The sequence below is a fragment of the Pecten maximus genome, chromosome 3, assembly GCF_902652985.1.
Source record: "Pecten maximus chromosome 3, xPecMax1.1, whole genome shotgun sequence".
NCBI lineage: Eukaryota > Metazoa > Mollusca > Bivalvia > Pectinida > Pectinidae > Pecten > Pecten maximus.
Genome location: NC_047017.1, coordinates 18,537,452 through 18,558,704, shown reverse-complemented (window position 1 = coordinate 18,558,704; position 21,253 = coordinate 18,537,452). Strand labels below are relative to the sequence as shown.

At 36.4% G+C, this 21,253-nt stretch overlaps 1 protein-coding gene across 1 annotated transcript; it reads right to left on the bottom strand.

Moving 5' to 3' along the window:
- Positions 1-2,059: 2,059 nt before the first annotated feature.
- LOC117323449 (splicing factor 3B subunit 2-like) lies at positions 2,060-21,220 on the bottom strand. Its single transcript, XM_033878683.1, has 22 exons — positions 21,091-21,220; positions 19,306-19,352; positions 17,453-17,498; positions 17,162-17,184; positions 16,617-16,670; positions 16,039-16,368; positions 15,418-15,589; positions 14,292-15,019; positions 13,473-13,611; positions 12,135-12,247; positions 11,565-11,683; positions 11,129-11,207; positions 10,796-10,915; positions 10,299-10,613; positions 9,642-9,791; positions 9,009-9,098; positions 8,466-8,573; positions 6,583-6,690; positions 6,168-6,304; positions 4,518-4,716; positions 3,364-3,555; positions 2,060-2,826 (listed from the first exon to the last, which is right to left on the bottom strand). The coding sequence occupies exons 1-22, from the start codon at positions 21,179-21,181 to the stop codon at positions 2,761-2,763; spliced, it is 3,426 nt and encodes a 1,141-aa protein (XP_033734574.1). The 5' UTR covers positions 21,182-21,220; the 3' UTR covers positions 2,060-2,760.
- Positions 21,221-21,253: the final 33 nt, after the last annotated feature.

The following is a 21,253-nucleotide window of genomic DNA, read 5'->3' as shown; positions in this document are numbered from 1 at the left end:
ACTAGTGTTTTACGCGCTCGGGCAAAATGGTCGAGTTTTGATTGAAACTCTTCATGAATAGTGTACATTTGGCGTGGGAAGACCATAACATAGATCCTCTGACGATAATAATGCAACGTAGCATCATCAAAGCTTTGATCTTAAATCGCAGTTTTCGTTTCTGATAATTCTTGAAAGACTTCGCACACTTGTCAATCTCTTGATAATCAGTAAATTAAAATTATTACAATCTGCTTTTACTAATCAAGCGATCAGTTGTGCTTTGGAAGTTTCTAAGATTAAATTCTCTTCTAAAGACAGTTTTACAACCCTCACCTACGCACCTACCTCACATTGTGAGAACGGTACTGTAGTAGGTGATTCAAGTCTCCGCCAGACGCGATTTATAACAAGAGGCCCATGGGGCCTGTATCGCCCACCTCGTTGGATTTTACCAAACGTCAAAATAATGTTTATGTTCAATTCGTTCATTTGTCAATCTCGAAAATGCTATATATGGTTATAGTGTGGGATCCCAACTGCTTTGAAGAAATAACGAAGTCCAGACTCTCTAAGGATGTGAAAAGACCTCATGGATTGTTTTTACAACATGATTGTGTTTAGAGAAACTAAGAGGCCCATGGGGCCTGTATCGCTCACCTCGTTGGATTTGATCAAACGTCAAAATAATGTTTATGTTCAATTCGTTAATTTGTCAATCTCGAAAATGCTATATATGGTTATAGTGTGGGATCCCAACTGCTTTTACGTGAAAAGACGTCAGGGATTTTTTCACAACATGATTGTGTTCAAAGAAACCAAATCCCTAAGGGTGGGAAAAACCCTTGGGCCTATTTTTACATCAGAATTTTGTTTATCCCTTAACGTCCAGTGATACTATACATGGTTATGGGATGGAGGGTCACAGCAACCATTTATGCAAAATCTGTTCCCCTTTCCCCAAGGATGATTCTTGGTTCAAATCCATTCAACTTTATGACTAGTAGCGATTTAAAGACATTACCTCTATTTCCCCTATGGGGCCCGTCACTCGGTCAGCATCAACATTTATGCAAAATCTGTTCCCCTTCCCCTAAGGATGTTTCTGACCTAATTAATTTCAAATCCATTCAAAACTTTAGGACTAGTAGCGATTTAAAGGAATTGCCTCAATTTCCCCTATTTGGCCCTGCCCTCAGGCCCCTTGCAGGTCAGAGTCACTATTTATGCAAAATCTTATCCTCTTCTGCCAAGGATGTTTCTGACCAAATTTGGTCAAAATCCAATAAGAACTTTATGACCAGTAGAGATTTGAAGCAAATGTTGACGGACCACGGACGGACGCCAAGCCATGACATAAGCTCACTGGACCTTTGGTCCAGGTGAGCTAAAAATCACCGAGTGCAGCCTCACAATTCAGGATGTGTTATTGTGGGATATGGGGTGTCGACCCCGAAACACCAGGGTGACCAACAAGGCAAACAAAATTACCGCAACCTTTTCTAAACTAATCTATTTTACTTGATGTGCACGGGTTGAGGGAATGTTTCGGTGACTTAACTGTCTAAAATAGTTAGTACAATTCCCTGCTCGATGTGCAAACACTCGTGGACAGTCTCAATACTTATGCTTAATTTGCTATGCATGCGAGAATTTTCTTCAAATATATCTGTACTACATGTTTATAGAATAGGATTTCCGCATCTTAGGAAGTAATTAAGTGTTGCACGATATAAACCAAGTAATGGTTTTATGTTTATGCTGCTTTTAAGCAGTAAAATATCATTTTATCCAGAAGAATCTGTGAGGGTAATGGGGTTTCGGTTTAGGAGAGCATTGGGGTTTCGACACCTTTGGGTCAGATGACCTAAAAATGTAACGTGATAAATATTTTTCATATACACGTATACTATTTTGAATAATGTTTGTGTTTGCAAAGTATTTTAACTTTTTACAACTTTTCCAAATCAACACCTTCACAGAAAATCTACATGGCTTGTAACGTACCCATGAAAATATAGAAGTTGAATATCCTTATGAGGAGCATTAACAGCATTTGGAAAAAAAATGAAGACAAAAATGAATGTTTTAAAATTTATTCCTCCCACAATTTTTCAAATCTCTCTCGATCAATTGAAATGAAGGGTTCACAAGACCTTGTCAGTACATCCAACATTGCAGCTTTGATATCTTACAGTCCTTTGGCATAACTTCTGTATTACTGGGTTATTGTTTAGCCAGTAGAACAGTATCAACTGTTGCTGTACATTCTGTATGATCATCTTAGTGCTGTAGCCAGTAGAACAGTACCAACTGTTGCTGTAAATTCTGTATGATCATCTTAGTGCTGTAGCCAGTAGAACAGTACCAACTGTTGCTGTAAATTCTGTATGATCAGCTTAGTGCTGTAGCCAGTAGAACAGTACCAACTGTTGCTGTAAATTCTGTATGATCAGCTTAGTGCTGTAGCCAGTAGAACAGTACCAACTGTTGCTGTAAATTCTGTATGATCAGCTTAGTGCTGTAGCCAGTAGAACAGTACCAACTGTTGCTGTAAATTCTGTATGATCAGCTTGGTGCTGTAGCCAGGAGAACAGTACCAACTGTTGCTGTAAATTCCGTATGATCGGCTTAGTGCTGTTGCCAGTAGAACAGTACCAACTATTACTATAAATTCCTATCATTTCCAACTTTCACACCATTACATGATTCCGGTATTTTTTGTCCATGAACACATACAACATATAGTTTATAGCAGAACAGCAGACAGACACTTTAACATTAAAACTTGAACTCTTTGTATTTTTTGGCAGCTTTCCCGCTATCTTGTTGTTGTTTCTTTCGTTTCTGAAAATATAAGAAAATATTGTTCATTTATCAAAACGTTTACTATATTCACTTTTCACATGAAAACCATTTATAAACCTACAATATTTGTAAGTAGGTCATTAAAAGACAGGAAGATATGTAATTATTACTGTAAATACAACAATTGAAAGAAGAGCTGATATCAGATGGACAGTCAGACACAATACAGGACAGAAAATGCAGCTATTTGCAGGAGATTTTAATCTTGGACAAAGTTGTAAAAGAAATAATATTATACTTTATCTGTACATTTCATAGTAGGATTACTTATTTTGGCATCTTTCTTATTGAACGCTTTCTGCTAAATTTTGATATCGCTAAGTATCATTTTCTACTGTAAGTATGCCAATTCATCAATACTATAATCTGTTTGAATTAAGTTAGGCACAAAAACTTAAGCATGCCAAAATGAACATGTTTACAGTATATATAGTCATTATCAGCTAAAGCATTTGGGTTGATAATACTGGTAACAGTTACACATTAATTTGTGTCATGACTTGGCATGTAACAAACCTTCTGCTTGGCAGCGTGTTCAGCCACCATGTCGCTGAGATCTTCTTTCTCTAGTTGTGACTGTTGTTCCCTCATTGTTTGGTCATACTTGGCCTGCATAGCAGCACTGTCAAGATCCAGTTCCTCTGGATTCAGGGCAACCTCAATCCCTTCAGGAGCTGTCTTATCAGTCTTCTTACTTCCAGGCACACCCTGTTGTAAGATGTGTAAAACTTAAATGTTAAAGTAATTCTACTCCAAAAACGAAACCAAATACAAAGTACAATAGATTTACAAGGGTACCAATCTATGTCATCACCATCTAGGTTATTTTAGTATGGAGACAGCCATTTTGGACTACCAGGGCAATAACTATTCATATTAAGTTATATTGATTCCCCTTTTTATGGGTGAAAGTGTCCGAGGGCTGTTCCAGGAAAACATATATGGGATGGGGAGGAGGCATTTGGAAATTAGGGGAACTATCTATAGAAGCGATTTAAAATTTTGATGACCCTTCCACATATCCTCTTTTTAGTAAACGGTAATTTGGTATAGAAGCAATTTTAATGTAAAAATTGATACAAATACATCAAATACACCCAAAAACAGAATCAATTTATTTCAAACTCCAGCCAACCCATAGATGTGATTTTAATTTGAACCCACCCTACCACGATGTATTTTATTAAAGTGTCCGTTTTCGTTTTTGAGGTTCAAATGGTTGGACCAGTTGGACAGGTGTTGTCTGTTTATGAAATAAAGACGGACCTGGTGATTTTATATTGTTTTCAGCCGAACATTGACAAAGACTTCTAAGGCCTATATTAACATTTTCAGGTCCGTCAAGATATACAGTATGTTTGAAATATTACATTTAAAAACTCATGAACCGTTTTATCTGCATAAACGAACAGGACCCTGGAGTTAACAAACTATCATCATTCAAGTTTCTAGCCCCCAAGAAGAGCCAAAATTAAGATTGTAATTCATGTTGCTGAGAAATCTAAAAGTAATAAATCATATTCGAATTTTATCTATGACTTTTCTTGTATGTTGTGTATAAATAATATTTAATTCAAATTCCATCATAAAACTAACTTGTCTACTTTGTTTAGAATACAAATAACTGGTGTCCATCAGTTTGCAAGCGTAATGAGAGGTGCAACACCTACCGCTGACATGTCGTATATATGTGATGAGCCCATCATCGCTCCACCCACTGCCGACTTTTTCTCAGGTAAGATTGTGTAGAGAGCAGGAGTTTCTCCCCCTTGGTCCATGGCATCCTCTATCCTCTTTTTCCTCAGTTCTATCATATCTGGTGTCTCCACACCCATCGGTACTGACGTGATACCACTTGGCGTCACCAATCTGCATAATACAGATAAACATACGATTGATAAGTAAGAGCCGGACACGTCTTAATAAGCATCTGATGTTAATGGTCTTAATAGGTCATGGTGTAATATATGTCTGTATTACACTGCAGTGGTGGTGGGAACAAAATTGTGAATATGTTAAACAATTCTTTATATTTTTGTTGGATCTCTTCAAAATAAATTTCCGCTAAATTCTACAGCACTACAAATATCTCTGTGATGTAGGCCATCTTTGAATTCACTATAACAAAAGTAATATCAACATTGGTCAGAATTATCTTCATTACTTCAAGGTATAGCTAAATCCCATAGGAAGAACAAGAAGGGAGTTTGAAATGTAGTTTTCTTAAAAAAAGAATGACAGTGCTACCATGAAACAAAATGGCAGCCACTGCAAAACAAAACAAAACAATATGTAGACTTAATCTAAACCACAAGTTGGGCTATGTCAGTCAAATATTACTATCTCATAGTTGAGTCAAACTGATTTGAATACTACAGATAATTAGAACATATGTAAACATCAGTCCTATGACGGTAGAATAGAAAACTATTGAGTATACCCAGCAGACTTCATTACTGTACTCACCCTTCGCAACCTTGCGTGACCAGACACGAGTATACCCAGCAGAATTCATAACTGTACTCACCCTTCACGACCTGGTGTGACCAGACGCGAGTATACCCAGCAGAATTCATTACTGTACTCACCCTTCATAACCTGGCATTACCAGACGCGAGTATACCCAGCAGAATTCATTTCTGTACTCACCCTTCGCCACCTGGCATGACTAGACGCGAGTATACCCAGCAGAATTCTTTATTGTACTCACCCTTCGCCACCTGGCATTACCAGACGTGAGTATACCCAGCAGAATTCATTACTGTACTCACCCTTCGCCACCTGGTGTGCCCAGACGCGGGTATACCCAGCAGAATTCATTTCTGTACTCACCCTTCGCCACCTGGCATTACCAGACGCGAGTATACCCAGCAGAATTCATTACTGTACTCACCCTTCATAACCTGGCATTACCAGACGCGAGTATACCCAGCAGAATTCATTACTGTACTCACCCTTCACCACATGGTGTGACTAGACGCGAGTATACCCAGCAGAATTCTTTATTGTACTCACCCTTCATAACCTGGCATTACCAGACGCGAGTATACCCAGCAGAATTCATTACTGTACTCACCCTTCGCCACCTGGCGTGACTAGACGCGAGTATACCCAGCAGAATTCTTTATTGTACTCACCCTTCGCCACCTGGCATTACCAGACGTGAGTATACCCAGCAGAATTCATTACTGTACTCGCCCTTCGCCACCTGGTGTGCCCAGACGCGGGTATACCCAGCAGAATTCATTACTGTACTCACCCTTCACCACATGGTGTGACTAGACGCAAGTATACCCAGCAGAATTCATTACTGTACTCACCCTTCACCACCTGGTGTGACTAGACCTGTCATATCTTCCTCGTCTTCCTCATCCTCGTCAGAATCCTCTTCCTCTGACGATTCCTCCTCCAGCTCACCCCAGTGGGACTTATCTATTTCTTCCTCTTCCACTACCACCTGATTTATAGAGAACTTGTTAATTGTGATCTCAACTCTCGATATGCTATCATTTCTATATCAGTATATGTATATTTTCATAGTTCACTTGTGAAGTTGTCATATAAAGGTGATAGCCAGTCAATGAAAAGAAAAGGGTTAAATAACTCAAGGTTGTATCTATTTCAAACAATTTCTTAAATGAAGTATCTATACTATTCAATCTAAATAATGTTTTGGAGAATCATTTAGAGATAAAGTACCCTAAGAAAGCACTACTCTACACCAAATAAACTTACCTGGAAGTCACCACTTTGTGTGCCAAAAACATCTCCATATAAAGGTTTACCATTCTCATCAACTGGAGGCTTTCCCCAGCCTCCTGCATGATAACCGAAGGAGGTTGCCTGAAAGTAAAACATCAATTGTCACATAACTTTTTACAATGGGTCAGTCAGCCCACACAAGGCTATCAAACATAGAATCATTGTTACTCTCCATATTGTAAATCAATTCCTAAATCATCCCAAAGACAAAATTAATATCATATACTACAAATGATTCTTAGTGTATTTTGTAGTTGTGGATTTTGTCGAGTTGTAGAATAATGATGAAGTCGTTGTTTGTTGGTTCCTGTGTTTAGTGATGTAGGTAGATGTTGTATCTGTATGAATACGGGAGGAGTGACATTAGCATGAACGAAATGCTATTCTTTTACATTTTAAAATCATAATGTGCATCTGCCGGACAGATAGATTTCTAGAGGTGGGCGGTATTACCGGTATACCCGTGTACCACGGTAAAAAATTTTGACGGTACGTACCGCGGTATAAGATGCCTGTACCGGTATTTTAACATACAAGTAAGGGCATACATAATAGAAATGTTCTGTATCGACCTTAATACCTATCATTTTTATTTATTTGTGCCAAAAAAACGAAGTCAAAAACTTCACTGTCGGCCCAGTTTTACTGTTACTAAATATAGATTAAAGCATGACAGCTCCGCAGCGAATAACCCAAAATGGCGGACAAAAACAATCTCTTCGACATTGTCAACAATCGTAGGGCAAAGGCTGATGTTTGGAAATAGTTTGGCCTGAAAAAACGTAAAAATGACGGCATGATTGTCGAATCTATAGCAGTATGCAGAACATGTGATGCCACTGTTAAATGTGCAGGCGGTGGAACATCAAACCTTGTAACACATGTGCGTCGCCACCATCCCACGCTGATGCCGAAAGCAAAACAAACCACTGTTAGTAGTGTTAGCACCGTTCCTAATTCTGATTGTGATACCTCCAATGCTATGAAAGCTACACCCGCTAGACCTATTATGAACATGTTACTTGCTGCCAAAAAGTATACATCTACGTCACCCAAGGCCAGACAGATTACTAACAAAATTACGACATTTATAGTAAAAGATCTCCGGCCATACAGGATTGTTGAAAGTAAGGAATTCTGTGATGTCGGTAACAAATTGGATCCAAGGTAAATGAGTTTTGAATGCAAATGCATTCCTTCTTGTTGTTAGCAATCAATATGTTTTTGTTTTACTCTTTTGAGTTTTGTTGACTTTCAATTTGCTCATGTTGACCCTCATTAAAAAATAAGAAATTTGCTTGTGTGTTAAATGTTTTTATTTGAAACAAGTTAACAGTAGTGGTCATTTTGCCACTTGTAACACTACATTGACTACCCCAAGTCTTACATTTTCATGTCTGTCTGACTGTCTGTTAGGTATAAGGGTAAAGGGTGGTATACCGTGGTATTTGACTAAATACCGTGGTATACCTTGGTATTTTTTTTTGGTGGTACCCAGCTCTATAGATTTCCCCCGACTTAATATGGTTATGGGGTTCCTGACCTGAAGTCTACATGTAAATACCACATTAATTAGAACTACACAAAGATAATTGAATACAACCAGTATTACATGGTTTAGATAGCATCCAAGTTATTTAGAGAATTGAGGTCTATCTAAGTACTGGCAAATTAGCTAACATGTGTACATGTAGATATGATGATTTACAGGTTCTATGTATACGTATACAAACTGCTACTGAACATATTACAGTACAAAACCACACATGTCCAAATAATTAAGTTCACATGTGTGCACAAATACCAAATACATTTTCTTCAACAATTTTACATCATTTGATATTCAAGAGACTTACTTCAGGTATCGGAGCATTAAGTCCAGGAATTTTTAAATTAGGATAAGAAGGTGGTGGACCATATCGCTGCATAGCAATCAACCATGGGGGTGGAAATTTATCTGCATTCTGGAAGGAAAAAAAAAATCTAAATTCATATAATTAATGATGCTATAATTGTCAACTTGAATTCTAACTTTGTATCAATAAAAACAGTGACCAATGATGTGAAATATTGCAAGTTTGAGGTCAAGGGTCACAAGAGTTCCAGTTTCAGGTCTAAATATAGTATCTCTGATCACAGGTCATCAGTTTATAATAAGCGGTTCATAACAATCCTGACTGGGCACAATACTTTCTTGTGATGAACAAATGTATTAATGCTAAAGTCAATATTTGAAAGAGTGGTAGAAATTTATTATATCAAATAGACTAAGAAATGAGCTATTTTACATGTATTATCTAAATACAAAATCACTCAGTTTTTCAAAACTTTAACAATGGCAAAAACTAACTGCTAACTACCCATTTGTAAAAACTACACAATAATTAATATTTACTTACCGGTCCTACTGGCATGCCTAAAGCTGTTCTTAATTCGTCTGACAAATTTCCTGGTTTCTTTTCTTTTAATCGTGTTTCAAATTCTTTCCCCTGTTGAAAAGTCAATAGATTTACAATACCAAGTATATATTGGAGAAAACCACAACATTTTGACTACCATATTGCTGGTTACTTTTGCAAGTCTAAATTGCCACCGATACCAACTTTCAATTGCTATAAAAAGTGCTGTATACATCCGCAAAACCAGTAAAGCTATAAAGGACAACCGTGTCCTCAGTTTTCCTGGGTGAAGCAATGTATTCCACACCCTCACCGGTGGAGGACATGGATTTCTCTGTGATGGTCTAAAACCACAACTTCACTTCTCTGAAGCTGTGAGAAACGGACTATCACATACACACATATAAATGATGCAAAACAATTTCATCAAATAGTTAATTATTTTTAACATGAAATTATAAAAGTAGCTTGAAGTTAGGTCTCCTTATCATGAACTAAATCAACATCAAAGTAAATATTCTTCATAAATTTCATGCCAATTTTCTAAAACTAGAGGTTATAAATTTTGAGTTTAAACTTCAGAACAACACATCTTCATTATGCTATAGGCATCAGAAACTCAGTTTTACATACCTCGTAATATAGATCACCATGTATTGTCATTTTAGGCTTGGTCTGCCATCTGAAGAAAGCGTCATGAAGTTTTTGATAATCAATGTCTATTTTCCCCATTTTTGGTCGTACTTTTTCTCTCATTTTTGCTTTCAATGTTTTTTGGTCTTCCTGAAATAAAGAAGTGCAAACTCTTTAGTTTCTTTTTTGCTGAATGGCATTTAATGGTAATCGACCCATTAACAATGTTCCACTTCAACAAAATACTATTTTTGTCTAAATATCAAGATACATTCACTCAACTTCAATCTAACACACAAAACACAGCTTTCAACATACAAAGCTCAAACTCAGTTTGAGTGAGAGATGTTAGTAAATTGTAATAGGACTTAATCTACAAATGATAGTAAAGTAATATGAAGTATATACCAATCTTCTTGGGGGACACATTAGTTTGTTTGGTTATGCAAATGTAAACTTAATTATTCTGGGGACACAACAGTTCATATAAATGAAAGTTCTGATATGTGGTGTATGGATCTGCGGCATTCTACTGTTTCTAGTTTTGCAATATAATTTTATAAAAGAAAGTAGTGACACAACACTTTTTAGAAAGCATTCCAAAACTTAGAACATACTCGGTAGAATTAATGTTGAGATTACCAGTAGTTAACTCACCTTCTCAGCAAGTGCCTCTCTCATTTCCATGATGCCTGTAGCCTTGATATACTCAGGCAGCTCAAAAGGAGGTTTCTCAATTCCTCTCTTGCCCTGGAGATACTTGCGTTTGAAGCACCAGTGCCGAGGGACAGGCACTGTGTTGCGTGTGGCCTTCAGCTGTACCAACAGGCGAGGGTCCTGGGCAGTCACATCGTGCATTTCCACAACATCAGGACGACTCACCAACTGCTTCAGCTGGGCTACACTTAGTCGAGTCATCTTTTTCAGTTTCTTCTTTGACATTTTAGGTGTGTCATCATCTAATTTCTTATCCTGTACAACCAACATATTTGTCTCAATTGTACAGCTTCAGCAATAACTTTCATGAATCAAAGCATTATTTGAAAAGTTACTGATTGAAAAATGTGTCAACACTTCAATTTCTAGTGACCATAATTTTTTTTTTCTACAATTGAATCAATACTGAAATTACGATTTATTCAGAACAAACAAACCTCTCCATCCTCGTCACTGTCATCTTCATCGAAGATGCCTCTTGGTTCGGGAATTTCTTCTCTTTTCTTTTCTTCAACTTTTTCTTCTTTCTTTTCCTTTAGTTTCTCTGTCTCTGATATCTAAAAAAATTAAAAACAAAAAACAGTATAGATGTTTTGCCGACAATTCTTGATAGTAGGGAATCATCTGTAATGTATATTCTTTATCAGAACAAAATTATTTGGTCAACCTTGAACGAAAATAGGATGGATAGGCAGATGTTGGCTTACACAGCTCACTATTTAGTATTACTTTTAGTGAAATGCAGTACGAATCTATTTCATTAGTAATACCTTGAATGCTTCGAATATCTTTGCGAATGTGAAGTAGTTTGGATCTGAAGGTTCCAGGTCTAACTGCTCCTGTATGTACCTGGAAAGACAAAGCCAGAAAAGAGTTTGTTATTTGCGTTAGTGAAACTTAGTGTTACATCAAAATGTTACCAGTATCTTTATGACATTCAGAGTGTGTGGTCAAAAGGTGTATCAATACACCACTTGGTACTTAATTTAGTATTAATTATTAGGAATTAAGTTTGTCCAAGGTCTTCATTTTCTTTAAACAGATAATCTCACTAGCCACCTAGTTTTGCTAAACACCAGACTACCGGTACATTCATATTTTATATACTGTTTATGAAAAAATTCTGATTTACTTGGTTGAACCAATAAAAACATGATAAAGGACAACATCCTTGATCGTAAGTGTTAGTTACAGTTAGTAACATACTCAATCTGTACATCTTCCTCAGAGTCATCCTTCCGAGTATATTCTGACATTGGCTGTTGTTGTTGCTGTCGACTCTTCTTTGCCTTCTTTTTCTTCTTCTTTCTCCTCTTATTTTTGGACTGAAGAAAAATAATATTTAAACTAATTAAAAAAAGTTTGATGTACAATGAATAGTGTTCGCTTAAGGTATAGGCAAAATTTGTATCCTCAATGACAAAAGAAATTATGCTCTTGAAAAATTTCTGTTGCACACAAAAAGGCATCTAATATATTAAATACAATTCTACACCAAACACACTTACTTTTGATCAACTCATCTCTTTCAAATTGAGAGCCAAAATGCACATCCAACATGAAAGTGGTTCCACAATTTGAGAATAATTGAAATGGTATGCCATCCCTTTTTCACCTATTTTTTTCAAAGAGACTGATCTTTCCATCTAAGGAATTACTCTAACATATGTTTTCATTTTCTTGTAAATACAACTTCAGGTAAACCATTCTAGTTTTATGTTACTTATATAATTAACATTCAAACAATGCTACTAGAATTTAAGATTGGCTGCCCACCTCTTTTTCTACAGGAACATCCTCTGGCTTGTCAGCATCTTCATCCATGTCGTAAGTACCATATCCAACATCATCATCTTCTTCACCCTCCATCTCCTCTACCTCCTCTCTCTCTGTAGTATATAACAACACAGGTCATCATTGCAGCAACACAAGAACTACTCCTATAACATAAGAGGCCGCTGGTCGGCCCTTTTTCTATCGGATATGATTTTGCCAACTGCGACATGGTGCCTATCAAAAGTATCAGGCCGTGTAAAACATTGATGGAGTACACAAGTACCTGGTCAGAATGCATAGTCTTTATATCAGATCTTTTCTGATTCATTCACACTAACTGTCTTTATAAGTTTCATACTACCTAACATGCCTATGTCACAAATGATTCCTCAGAAAATGTTCAGACGTCACATGACCAGTTATGTAAATCACACAATGAGCTCTTTGACTTGCTAAAGATAATTTACATTGTCATACTGTTGAGTAGGAACAATATACAGTTGTTTCATGCCCTACAAGTCAACAGTCAAATCTCTTCCCCGAGGTGTTGGGACCAACCCGATGAACTGTTTCCTGAGGCTGCAGTTCATCGGGTTGGTCCCAACACTGAGTGAAGAGTTTTGACTGTTGACTGATAAGGCATGAAACAATTGTTTTGTTACCAGAATAATCCATAAGATTCGGATATAAGCTATTTTATTAGACTGAGTTCCACTGTAACTTTTTTTTAGTAAAACTCTTCCGACTACAAAGTGGACGTTCTTTCGGCCTCGCAGTATGCTGTAACAATTCTTACAGACCCTTTTTATGACATTCTTTGTGTTAGCTGAATCACTGTTTTCAATTAGATACAACACAGTCTGGTCAGAGAATTCTATAAACTTTTCTGACTTCGAATTAGCAGCTATCGCTAAGCATCGCTAGAGATACTGTTTACAAATCATCATCAGAAAGACGCTTCAACGGAATTGTTTGGGTGTTTTGGCGGGTGTGGATGTTCCTCGCCAGTCAACAGTAAAAAATATTGACTGTTCAACAGTCCAAAATACTTAATTTACGTCAACATAGAGAGTCAGGTACCATTATTTGTTAAGTTAAGCCAAAGCTTTTTAAGTTCAATCTTGAAGAGAAAGGCTTATTAAAGAAATGAAATTTTATCCTTGTTATAATAAAACCTTTGGAGATTAAATATCTAAAAGTTATAAACTGATGTGCCAAACAGCAAGAATGTAACTAACAATATAAATTCATAGTAAAATCATAATTTTCTCTTTTACTTGGTTAATGTCTTTTCTTTGATATTATAAAACAGTTGGGAGCATGTAGTTACAGACTTACCCTCTGGTTGATGCATGGTCTCGACCTCCTCAGGGGTAAGCCCCACCTCCTGGGCCCTCACATCTTTAAAGGCCAGAATCTTCTCCAGAGCATGTGGGAGCTTGATCTCTTTAGGAGGCTGTGGCTGTGGGGGCTCCAGCTGTAAAATTCATGTCACTATTTCTTAAAATATCTATCACTTTCAAATAACTCTTCTACAAAGTTTCTAGTCAAGTTGTAACCAAGAATTTCCAAAATACACTCATTTATGTGAACAATCCAAATCAACCCATACCTGTGTTGCCATTCAATACTGCAAAGACTTATACACAGGTGGGAATGTCCCCAACATGTTATGAACTTCACAATGATAAATAGATTCAATTAGAAAGTTTGACTGAAATATTAAGTTGTATACATTTTTTTTCTTTTTTCTTTCTTTTTCTTTTTGTCATTTTGGGAAAAGCAAATTCACAAAGCTCATTTTTCACATAATTAGTAAACCTTCATGGCATCTTTTTCTTTTTTCCCACTAACACATTCTTATAGAATGACACTCTTGCCATCACTCCTCATACACCATTTCTTGTTCCCATAATTAAATCAATAAAATTACTTTCAGTAAAACTCAGTAAAAGTTTGGAATGAGATTCATCAGTTTGGTATAAATATCATATAGACAGGTCTTAAACACAAATAGTTTTCCAATCACAGAGTGTGTTTTCAGATAAACATCTTTCCAAATGAAAGCTAGCAAAGTTATTCAATATTATTATTGTAAATAATGTTGTATAAAAGTTATCTTTATTTTCCTGATTTCTTGTATTCTTATTCACATACCTGTGGAGATGGTAGCTTCTCCATTGGTGGTGTCTGGACAACCCCTGGGGGTGGTGGTCCAGACAAGGGGGGTCCTGTTACTATGCCTGTAGGACGTGGTGGTGGTGGAGGTCCGGACTGCTGTTGAGGAGGAGCACCCATCTGGACCATGGTAGATGGTGGTCCTGGTGGCTGTTGTAACATGGGTGGCGGTGGAATACCGATTTGTGACTGCTGTGGAGGGGGTGGCCTCATCGGCGGCGGCTGCAGGGATGGAGGTGGTCCCTCATGATGTGGTTCCGACACAGCAGGAGGTGCCTGTGGCTGTTGAATCATGGGCTGTGAAGGTGGTATCATCTGCTGCATACTAGTATCAGCCTGTTGTTGAGGTGGCATTCCAGGGGGAGGAGCACTAGTCTGCATTGGAGATGCCTGTGGTGGCATCATTCCAATATTCTGAGGGGGAGGTACTCCATGAGGGGGTGGAGGTAAGCTTATCAGTTCTTGTGGAGCTGAACGACCTGGTGGTGGCCCCAGTCCTGGTGGTGCTGGTGCTGGCTGTGGAAGTCCCTGAGGGGGACCCACAGGAGGAGGTGGTCCACTTATCTGGGGAGGCATCTGTGGGGGTAATGTGGTTGTAATCTGAACGGGTGGGGGAGCCTGTGGAGGTTGCTGTTGAATAGTAGTGGATGGTGGTTGTGGGTGAGACATCACAGGGAGGCCTGGTGGGGGCACTGGCATCTGATGGGCTGCAACAACACATACGACTATGTTATAGTAATCAGTTCTCCTGATGAAAACTACTTCAAATGCTTATCTAACTTATAGACCAATGTCAATCAAGTTTAAATGGTTACCGTTAGCCTGAGTTTCCTCTGGCCCTGACATCATGTATAGTGTAGGGCAAGAGCGCACTACTACATGAAAGCATAGAATTCTCCAAAGCATAGAATTCTCCAACACTGTTTGGTGTCACTAGGTTTTTTTTTTCATCTTTTATCTGCACCAAAACCTTAGTGACACCAATTGGTGTCCAAGAATACCATGTTTTTATATAGTTGTGTGCACTGGCCCTACACCAGACCTGGTGTCTGGGCCAGAGGAAACTCAGGCTTGGTCACTATAAAATCAGCTTATCGGTACATACCAGGTGGTCTTTGCTGTTCCTTTTGCATTCGCAGCTGCTGCTCCTCTCTTTGAGCCTCCATCAGAGCAAATTTTTGTTGTCTGAAGATCTCTGCCTCCTTGATTCTCCGTTCTGCCTCTGCTTGACTGATAGCTTGCTGTTGTTGCTGCTGCTGTTGTTGTTGTTGTATTATCTGCAATAAGTATATTTTATAGATCTAGTTTGTTTTTTACTGAACTACCACCCCTATCATGGCTTAGATATATAATGTTTCATATTATGTTTGTTTTAGTTTGTGGTTTTCATTTTTTTTTTTTTTTTAAATATTATGCTTGTTTTAGTTTGGTTTTCATTTGTTTAATCATTATTAAAAAAAATATTTTAAAGTCATGAGGCAATTTTGTATTTTCTTCGTTCATTAAATCATTCCTGGCCCCAGTTTCATCAGTGTTACTTAACTTGTATTTTTTTCATTGGAGACTATTACAGAATGCATGGAAATTTTCTTAAATCCTATGATGATTTCTTAGGAAAATTTGAAATTGAGGAATTTCCAGAAGTTATGGAATATTGATGGAACTGAGATCAGGTCTGTAGTATATTTTAACTGCCTGGATTACTATTCAGAAAACACCTGATCACCTTTTGTTGTTGTTCCATCATCTGTTTGTGTTTTTCTGCCTCTAGCATCTGTTGTTGTTGTCGGACCTTCTCCATCAGGTCTATGTTAGGAGGGGGAGGTACAGACACCGGGGCAGGTGGGGGAGGAGGAGGAGCCACATGCTGTGGGGGTTGCTGTATCATCATAGCTGCCTGGTGTCGGGCCTGTATTGCCAGAGCTTCCTTCTGTTGCTCCAGTAGCTTCTTTTCCTGTTCCTGCTGGTGCTCTACATTTAACATTTGTTGCTGGAGAGCAACCTTTCTCTGGAGATCTTCATCTACAGATCGAGATGGCCCAGCATTGTCAGGGACCTATAAGAAGAAAAAGATACAAGTTGTAAAACATCATTTAATTCCGTTCATGATCATTTTTCGAATTGTGCAGATGAAATTTTTTAACAAGAAAAATGGGATATCTAACAAAAATTTTATTAGTATGATTTCTGTGTATGAATATTTAGACCAAGAATTTACTTGACCTAATCAGAACAGACATGTTACTGTTTGATAATGCAGACTCAATGTGATTACCATCAAAAGTAAACTTAACTGAAGCTTACCTCAGGTGTTTGTACTGGTACTTGAACTGGTACGGGTGGCAAAGGCAAATCTTCCTGCAAATGATATGTTAAACAACTGGTATTTGCTTATTTATACATATATATATATATTTAAATCACAACATAAGTTTTTATCAACTGACTTAATATGATATATGTGAAGTGTACATGCTTTGTGAAGTGTTTAAATCAAATCACTATTGTGGAGAGTAGATACATCTCATGTTGTAAAGAGTACTTTATCAGATGATTCAATTGGACCATCTCTACATATAACAACATTACATAAGCAAATGTTTATATTTTTTTTTAACTTTAAGACAAAATAATGAATATACACACCTACCCAGGTATTATAAATTTAAATCAACCAGATGTCCGAGAAAATTTTATTTACTGGTATGGCATTTCTTTCATTCTACACTCAAAAGCTTTTGAATTTTGAACTGATACTTAACTAACTAATTAATGTTATATCGCAAAAAAAAATCAAGTATTTTCTTTAAAAAATATCGGATGATAATTTCTTGGTAACATGAACATACCTCCTTTTCCTCATCTGGAGATTCTGAAAAATAAAAGATTGGTAATCAGCAATTGAGAAAAGTATATGAGTCCATAAATAAATGACAAAAAAAAAAGAACAGAAATATTTTTCAAACTGGATTGAACAAAAATTGTTTTACATTTTCACATTGAATACTGTTAAAGAGCTCTAGCCATTTAGTCCGATGAACATTATTACACATGAATTATAAATGTACTTGTTAAAATTATACAATGTATCAATTCCTGGTCATTAAATTATCGAGGTATATCAATCAATATTATATTACCTTCTTCCATTGGAGGAGACTTTTCTGCATCTTCGTCGAGACTTTCCTGGATAAACAATATATCAATATTATGAAACTCTCACTATGTACTTTATAAATTTACCAATTGTTAAGTTTAAGCCATGAAATGCACTGTAGCAAAATCCTTATACCATTAGCACCTGCTCATTAGCCAAAATTTATTTTTACGTGGAAAGGAACCAAAACATAATTGTATCTTTCAAAGCTATTCATTTTTCAGCATACAGTATACCTATATTTTTACAATATACGGTACCTGTGTTGATCATTCCATATATACCAGGGTACACAGGGGTAGAATTTAACTTTTTTAGTAACTCGCACGTTGTTGCGAGTGGATAAAATTTTAACTCGCAAAATTACAAGCTTACTCGCAATTTTGAAATTATGTGTTAACATTAAATATAACAGATGTTTTATGATAAATAATCTTTACTTGCTTCAAATCAAGTTTTTATTTGAGACAAAATACAATTAATCTTTTTGTTTTTTGTTTCCAATGAATATTAAAGGATTTTGATTCTATATATTTTTTTAATTACATGTTAATAATTTATTTTCAAGAAAAAAAAAATCAGTCATTTCATTTGATTTAATCATGTATGATTTCTCATAAAATCTTTGACTAATAATGAAATAAGTATTAATAAAATTCTATCTAATTAAAATGCTATTCCCTGTCCATCATGATTTTACAACATAGTCTACACGTGATTCGGAAAAAAAACGAATTTTTCGTTTAAAAATTTCATTTTGTTTTTGTCATATCTGAAGTTGACTTGTTAAATTAGAAAATGGACAAAACAGTAAGTACTGATAGAATTTCAAGTAAGAACAAAACATTTACCGATGATGTTGTATTTTCAAAGCGAAACGTGCTTTGTTTCTCGGAAACTCTCGTTTCTTTTCCATTACAATATATTCATGTATATTGTAGTCTTTGAGACGCTTGAAACTAACGAGTGCTGTGTACAAGCGTCACCAAGATAATGCATTGTCTGTGTGTCGGTTTTTGTTTCAAGTTTTCGTCGATGTTTTACTATGTGTGTCGGTTTTACCAGGATTTATATGCACTCGCAGAAAAATGCAAGTACCACAATGTTCTACTCGCAAAATGAAAAATCAGCTCGCATTTAGCGAGTGTGCGAGCGTTAAATTCAAACGCTGGTACATATGGTATACCAGTACCTATACAATACAGTATACCTATATACTATTGTAATGTAGAATTTGAGTTCTCATGTGAGATAAATTAAACCAGTGTCAGGAATAATTGACAGTATATGTTAGTGACACACAAAGACAACGGATACAAAATTCACTTATAATAAAAGAATATTCATGAGTATGTCCATAACAGTGAACATCATATATTTCTATGATTTATCATGCATCATTGTGGCCAGTAACTTACAACTAAAATGTAATTATTCATGTGTTTAAATTCTTTTTATACATGATATTCGGTGAATATATTCATTCTAAATGTTAATACAAACCCCAGTATGTCTGAAGAAAAACAACAACTTATGATGTATGTTGAGCCATCTATATTGTGGGAGTCCATTTTTTTAAATCTTCAAAACCTATTTACACTAACATATAATATTAAATTGCATAGAAGCAGGAAATACCTATTAAATAGTGTGTACCATACATTGTATCAATTCTGCAGGATTACCAAATTTCTGGCCCATCTCTTTGACAAAAAAAATGTCTAAGATTAGCTTTAAATTTGATATGATGAGCAAGAGAGTTGTATAACTCCTTGCAATTATAATTTACAGAATAGAATAATTATAATGGTGTTATTCATTTTTTACAGCAATTACCTGAACATAGTAGTTGTGTAATCTTGTGATGAGCTCTGCTTTCAAACCTGAAATAAAAAGGTAAAATTTAATTGTGTAATAATCACTATATATACCAGGTATATTTTATAGTATTTTAATATATATATAATTAATTTCCAGCTAGACATTATGATAAATTTGTTACATGTATATACCAAGGCTTTAGAGTTCCAGATAGACATTACAATTACAGGAAATGATATATAATTATATTTTTGAATCAACAGGTGAACAATTGTACTGCAAGTTGCCAATTATATCTTTCAAAAAAATTGGGCATGACATAACACTTACCTTATTTTTTGGGTCTATATGGATGGAACAGAACATTGATTTGGGACTAAATTGGTGTTTTGGGGTAAAAAAATATCTCATTTAACCAAAAATGTAAGGTAGTTGTTATGTCACGTCCGATTTTATTGAGAATTCCACGTTTTCATATACATGTAGTAGTGCATCCTGGTCTTACTCAAGACATTGTGTAAGGGCTAGAGGAAAGTCGGGCTAATATTAATGAAAGGTCTTGTTACAAGGATCAATCAAATTAAGTATCTGAGCTTTATGTCTTCATTAGTCAGGTTGCCATCTTGCGTATTATAATATAAGCCAACTGAGATGTAGTTTTGTTACTAAAATTAGCCAAAATCACTCTAAAGTTAACTTTTTTAAAAACATTTGTCCAAGTCGCATTTATTTTGTCACAAATCATCATACAAATGTAACAGAAGGAGAAAATGTAGCAGCCAGACTGGGGTTTCGAATCCGGGACCATACTCTAGATAGACACTCTACCACTAAGCTACCTGGTCGCCAATGATCGACCTAGTCCAGTTCTGTTACATTACTCCCTCCTTTTTTTCAAGTCTTTGCCCCTGAAGACCACTTGTTCGGATATCCCCTTGTTGGTAAGCATACTTCTGATGCTTTAAACAAGCTTAAGGGTAGGCAAGCTCGCCAATTATGTAAAAGGATGAGGAAAATGTAGCAGCCAGACCAGTTTGGAACCTGGGACCCTCCGAACTCTAGACGGACACTCTACCACTGAGCTAACTGGTCGCAGATGATTGACCCAGTCCAGTTCCGCTACACAATTCAAATGCACAAATAAAAATCATTTGCACGTTGGAAAGTACCAAAAATTGATGCAATACTCCTGGTAAAGGAAAATAAAGTTTCTAGGTAGACAACGCATTCAGTAAACATTTTAAAATAAAATATTACTTACCTTGTCGTTAATGAAATTGTCATCAAGAAATATAGTTTCATCGGTTTTGTCTATTTTTAGTAACAGATCCATATACTCGAACTGGCGTACAATACGTCAATTCGTGTATTATACACAAGTTGGCGGTTTCCCTCAACCTGATAGCACCTACACAAAGCTGTCTATATACGACACTAACGGTATAGCAATAGCTCCAATGGACTTCTGCCCGGCGAGCTAAAGTTTGACAATTTTTGGCTGAAATGTCTTGTCAATGGACCAAAATGATCTTCATCAAAAGCTCTGACTTCCATCCTTGTTATCAATCAAGAATGACAGTTAAAATAAGTAGTTCAGGTTAACTTAATGTCTAAGTCTTAACTCTGATCAGATGCCAACCTTACAAATTTACCGGTACCGTAATTATAAGTACATGTGCTACGCGTCGGAACAACGTTTCAAGGCTCATGATGAAGGGAATGGTTAAATTCTTATTACATGTTGACACGACATAATGAGTTGATAGTTGTCCAAATAGCTTTTTTATTGCAGTAACCCACCTGCCGTTGGTAGCTCCAAATTAGATAGTTTTTCCCTCAATTCAACAACTTTGAACTTTTTCAGTTCCTCCGGTGTGGGAACAGACGCCATCTTGGTTATTATGATAAATTACCTTGATCTCAAGAGGTTGATTTAAAATTTATTTTACTCTCTTATTATTAT

What these genes read in the sequence shown, in the direction of transcription:
- LOC117323449 (XM_033878683.1), bottom strand. Translation starts at nt 21,181, where the DNA reads ATGGCGTCTGTTCCCACACCGGAGGAACTGAAAAAGTTCAAAGTTGTT. An exon ending in GTCTCCTCCAATGGAAGAAG is followed by an intron (nt 17,185 to 17,452) that starts GTAATATAATAT and finishes TTTATTTTTCAG; the next exon opens with AATCTCCAGATGAGGAAAAG. An exon ending in GAGGAAGATGTACAGATTGA is followed by an intron (nt 11,208 to 11,564) that starts GTATGTTACTAA and finishes TTGTCTTTCCAG; the next exon opens with GTACATACAGGAGCAGTTAG.